The sequence below is a fragment of the Phalaenopsis equestris genome, unplaced genomic scaffold (genome assembly GCF_001263595.1).
Source record: "Phalaenopsis equestris unplaced genomic scaffold, ASM126359v1 Scaffold000604, whole genome shotgun sequence".
Classification (NCBI taxonomy): Eukaryota; Viridiplantae; Streptophyta; class Magnoliopsida; order Asparagales; family Orchidaceae; genus Phalaenopsis; species Phalaenopsis equestris.
In genome coordinates, this window is record NW_018165044.1 from 260,876 (window position 1) to 266,669 (window position 5,794).

Here is a 5,794-nt window from a genome sequence, read left to right on the forward strand (position 1 = left end):
TCATCACCTTTCCAGTTATACCAAACCATATGAATCAGAAGTTAATGAAGTATGTTCTTGAGGCACATGAAATGAGTGTAATTCACCTTCGACATTCACACTCACAACCATAGTTGAGGGGATCTCTTGAATATATTTAGCAATCTACTCCCCGTTATTATCTCCATGTTGCCTCTCTAAAGATTATCTTACTAAATTCATTAAAAAGTTATTTATGAACTCAAAAGGCTTTTAAACAGAACTTCAATATGTCATCACCAAAACTCCTTTATTTAAGGGTGAGAGTCAAGAAAAATTATTGCATACATACACCGCATGCAGAGATGCATGCGGTGTTCAATCCTGACCGTAGATCACAGTGATCTACGGTCATGAGGTATTTCGTTGAGCCCCACTTCTAATTTTTTTTTCAAAAAAAATTTGATTGCATCCTGACCGTAGATCATCGTGATCTACGGTCAGGATCGGAAACCGTATGCATCTCTGCATGCGGTGTATGTATGCAATAATTTTTCGAGAGTCAAAGGCTAAACATGTGAGAGCTGCGGCCTTTTACTTTTCTAGCTAATAACTTAAAAGCAAACTCATAATTTGATGTATTGTATGTTACTCATAGTCAAATGTACTATATGGCCACTAAAAGTGGTCTATTTAAAACTCTTAGAAGTAGTTTTTAGTGGAGAAAATTGATTAGGTTTACTTTTAAGAGAAACTCATTATTTGGCTCTCCCTAATAGACGGTTCATGACACTAACCATCCCATCTAAATTAAAAATAAAAGTTTTAATAAATTATAATATTCCCTTTATTAGATTATTTATTTTTTCATAAATAAAAGAAATACTTGAGCTAGAGACATTGGGTCAATAGGTTCTCCAAGCAAGGATGCTAGATGTGTGACAATCGACAAACATCATGACAAGGGGATGTTGATCGAAATCAAGATAGAAACTCACCCTTGCCCTACTTGCACTATTCTTTATTGACATCTTTTCTCTCCTCTCTCTGGGTTAATTCAACCCCAGTTCTTCAACTTACACTAAAACCTATTTCAACTTAGAAAAAATATTGTCGTAACTTGTGGTTAGTAATATTCATAATCTTTGGTGGATGAATTATAACTATCAGAAGCAAACTATGATACTCACAATGAAGGAAGAAACTTGGTGTTAAACTTTGGAAGAAGGCAACCCGCCCACATTTGTAAATCGGTCATGATCACTAATGTATGGGGAGGTCACTCTAACATCAATATTATAATAAATGGAAGCATTGATCTAAATGCAATAAAAAAAGGATAGTAAAATCCACCATTTTTTTTACTACCAATACATGAAAATAAGAATGCAATAAATCTCTTGTACTTTTTGTAAACCATGATCCAAGGATAAGAGATAATTACTTACTAAATGTAAAATAATAATATAGTGAAGTCACGTAGATCAAGCGGACTAGCAAACAATGGGTTGACTCTCAAAGTCACCCACTCAACTTGATGGGCACTCACCCAACTTAACGGGAATTCACCCATCATAGAGAGGACTCAGCAAGATAAGAAAGTACTCACCCTTTTATAGGCAGACATTCAAGCCACTGAAGAAATATCATTTAGAGATAATGACTCCATCTAGTTGACTAAGTTTTCAAAATACTTACATAGCACAATAATAATCCATTAGCATTCATTGGAAGTTAATGAAGTATGTTCTTAACAATCTTAATCACCAGACTATCTAATGATAAGAGTAATACCAAACCATATGAATCAGAAGTTAATGAAGTATGTTCTTGAGGCACATGAAATGAGTGTAATTCACCTTCGACATTCACACTCACAACCATAGTTGAGGGGATCTCTTGAATATATTTAGCAATCTACTCCCCGTTATTATCTCCATGTTGCCTCTCTAAAGATTATCTTACTAAATTCATTAAAAAGTTATTTATGAACTCAAAAGGCTTTTAAACAGAACTTCAATATGTCATCACCAAAACTCCTTTATTTAAGGGTGAGAGTCAAGAAAAATTATTGCATACATACACCGCATGCAGAGATGCATGCGGTGTTCAATCCTGACCGTAGATCACAGTGATCTACGGTCATGAGGTATTTCGTTGAGCCCCACTTCTAATTTTTTTTTCAAAAAAAATTTGATTGCATCCTGACCGTAGATCATCGTGATCTACGGTCAGGATCGGAAACCGTATGCATCTCTGCATGCGGTGTATGTATGCAATAATTTTTCGAGAGTCAAAGGCTAAACATGTGAGAGCTGCGGCCTTTTACTTTTCTAGCTAATAACTTGAAAGCAAACTCATAATTTGATGTATTGTACGTTACTCATAGTCAAATGTACTATATGGCCACTAAAAGTGGTCTATTTAAAACTCTTAGAAGTAGTTTTTAGTGGAGAAAATTGATTAGGTTTACTTTTAAGAGAAACTCATTATTTGGCTCTCCCTAATAGACGGTTCATGACACTAACCATCCCATCTAAATTAAAAATAAAAGTTTTAATAAATTATAATATTCCCTTTATTAGATTATTTATTTTTTCATAAATAAAAGAAATACTTGAGCTAGAGACATTGGGTCAATAGGTTCTCCAAGCAAGGATGCTAGATGTGTGACAATCGACAAACATCATGACAAGGGGATGTTGATCGAAATCAAGATAGAAACTCACCCTTGCCCTACTTGCACTATTCTTTATTGACATCTTTTCTCTCCTCTCTCTGGGTTAATTCAACCCCAGTTCTTCAACTTACACTAAAACCTATTTCAACTTAGAAAAAATATTGTCGTAACTTGTGGTTAGTAATATTCATAATCTTTGGTGGATGAATTATAACTATCAGAAGCAAACTATGATACTCACAATGAAGGAAGAAACTTGATGTTAAACTTTGGAAGAAGGCAACGCGCCCACATTTGTAAATGGGCCATGATCACTAATGTATGGAGAGGTCATGCTAACATCAATATTATAATAAATGGAAGCATTGATCTAAATGCAATAAAAAAAGGATAGTAAAATCCACCATTTTTTTTACTACCAATACATGAAAATAAGAATGCAATAAATCTCTTGTACTTTTTGTAAACCATGATCCAAGGATAAGAGATAATTACTTACTAAATGTAAAATAATAATATAGTGAAGTCACGTAGATCAAGCGGACTAGCAAACAATGGGTTGACTCTCAAAGTCACCCACTCAACTTGATGGGCACTCACCCAACTTAACGGGAATTCACCCATCATAGAGAGGACTCAGCAAGATAAGAAAGTACTCACCCTTTTATAGGCAGACATTCAAACCACTGAAGAAGTATCATTTAGAGATAATGACTCCATCTATTTAGTTGACTAAATTTTCAAAATACTTACATAGCACAATAATAATCCATTAGCATTCATTGGGGCAATTTATTATTTGGTGCATGCATTGTAATAATCATATTATGATTTATTTTTTCTTCTTCACTTTATTGACATACACTTTTCATGGCCCCCAAAGATTCTATAAATGCAAAGTTAGAGTCTTTTCTTTATATATAGAAAATAAAAAGATAGCAAATACCATTCTTAGTACATTTTGTGGAGAGCAAGACCCTTCAATGTTTATCTCTTATCCTTCTCTTTATCACCTTTCTTTCTCCTAGCGACTCCGAGCTTCTAACTGTTAAGTAGCATTCTAGCATGGATACAACAACAAAATAACAGATGAAGAAATCCGCGATGTTTTCAAATGCCACGATCACCAGTATCTTTTAAAAATAAAATTGAACCATCAGTCATTTAAGGATTTACATTTTCATTATCATAGCAAATCTAAATAAATCAAACAACCCAAATATGCCTTCGACAAATTGGAATCAGAATCCAAAGAAACACGAGTCTAAGAAGAAAATGTTCACATAAACATCATTGAAACTCAAAGGTATACAAACACACAAAAGAAAGCAGTCCAAATCAATAAAAGAAACTTGTTGGTTCTCTAAATTTTTGCATCACTTGAAGCCAATTCAAAATCAAACTCACTCGCTCCACTACAAACGCTTAATCATCACCGAACGGATATTACGTGTGAAATTTTCACATGCAAATTGATGATGTTATGATAAAAATCATCACAATAACACCACAATACTATCAAATTTATATATATTTGCACGTGACAATAGGACCTATCTTGAAATGAAATGAATTTAGTCCTGAATTTAACTTGGATGTAGGATAAACCTTGGCGCACGAACTGGATTGAGATTTAACAGAACCTGCCAAATAGTTTTAAGATCATGTTTTTTTTGCCAGTCAGCACCTTAATCAGGCATCACCGTCCTTCTCTCCCATCTCCGTCGCCGCTAACCGGAACCTCATGACATCCTCCACCGCTGCCTTCCTAAACATTCCCACGTCCGCCGCCCCAGCCACCATATGATATCCCCTCAACTTCATATCCTCCGGCGGATCAAACGGCATCGCAAATCCCGCCAGATACGGCGTCGAAGCCATCTCTTCACCATCCTTCCTCAATCCTAACACTCTCCTCTCCACCTCCCGCAGCATCACCCTGACTTTGCTGTTTCCTGGATCCCACAAATACCCCATGCTAGCGCTCAGATCCAACGGCCCCATCTGCAAGCAATCAACTCCATCAACACCCGCGATCGCCTCGATATTGTTCGCCGCCGCCACACTCTCAATCTGGCACATAATCAACAGATCGTCTTCGCAGCAATTGAGGTAATTGTCGTTGATTCCGTATGCTGAGGCACGGATGAGGGGATGAGCAGAACCGCGGACGCCGCGTGGGGGAAAGCGGCAGAAGGAAACGGCAAGCTCGGCAGCTCGGGCATCTTCGATCATCGGGAACATGACGCCCTGTGGACCGAGATCTAGGGCTTTTTTCGTCCAGGTTGCAGAGGTTTCAGGGAGGCGGATGACTGCTGCAGTGCCGGTGCCGGCGAGGGCTCGGAGAGAGGAGAGGGCATCGGAGATGCCTCCAGGTCCGTGCTCCATGTCGATCACTACGTAGTCGTAACCGGCCAGGCCGGCAATTTCAGCGAGGGTAGGGGAAGAACTGAGGAGGAAGAGGCCATAGAGAGTTTCTCCGGCGGTGAGGCGGGATTTGAGGGAACGGATTTTGGGGAAGAGGGGAGGAGAGGTAGGGTTGGGGAGGGAGGAGGAGATGGGTTTTTGAATTGAGGGGAATCGTCGATGGGAAGGGGAAATGGAGGTGAATATAGCGTTTCGGCTATGGCGATGACAGAAGGTAATGGGGGGAGTGATTTGGGCGCTCATGGTCATGGATTTGGGGGAAATACAGGCAAACTTTGTTGGGCCTGCTACTAAGGCGAGGGATGCTATTGTCGCCATTGATGACCTTTGGTTACAGTGCTTCTTGGAAACAAATCTGCAGGACTAAAAGGGACGCTTTTCTTATGTATTTAGATGTCTTAGGTCTGTTGGGGGCAGCTAAAGCTTATTCGCCTTCTGCTGTTAAGCAGTATATCCCGATAATCTGCTGATGAGCAGCTGATTCGGATAAGCTGTCTGACTATTTGGTTGACGCTTTATGAAAAACAACTGATTCTGAAAGATTGACTATTTTGTCTTTGTTCTGAATAAACAGTTTAGCTGTTTGGTTAGTGTGTTTTGTAAACAACTTATTTGGATTTTTTTTTAATTAAATGAATAATCTGTGCAGCTAAAACTGTTCTTTTCTCAACAAAATTAAAGATCACTGTTTATACAAGAAAATACCAAAAAGTTGATATATAGTTATAT

The 5,794-nt window shown here is 38.0% G+C and overlaps 1 protein-coding gene across 1 annotated transcript; it reads right to left on the bottom strand.

Moving 5' to 3' along the window:
• Positions 1-3,947: 3,947 nt before the first annotated feature.
• Positions 3,948-5,496, bottom strand: LOC110029792 (2-keto-3-deoxy-L-rhamnonate aldolase). Its single transcript, XM_020732233.1, has one exon. The coding sequence runs from the start codon at positions 5,381-5,383 to the stop codon at positions 4,331-4,333; it is 1,053 nt and encodes a 350-aa protein (XP_020587892.1). The 5' UTR covers positions 5,384-5,496; the 3' UTR covers positions 3,948-4,330.
• Positions 5,497-5,794: the final 298 nt, after the last annotated feature.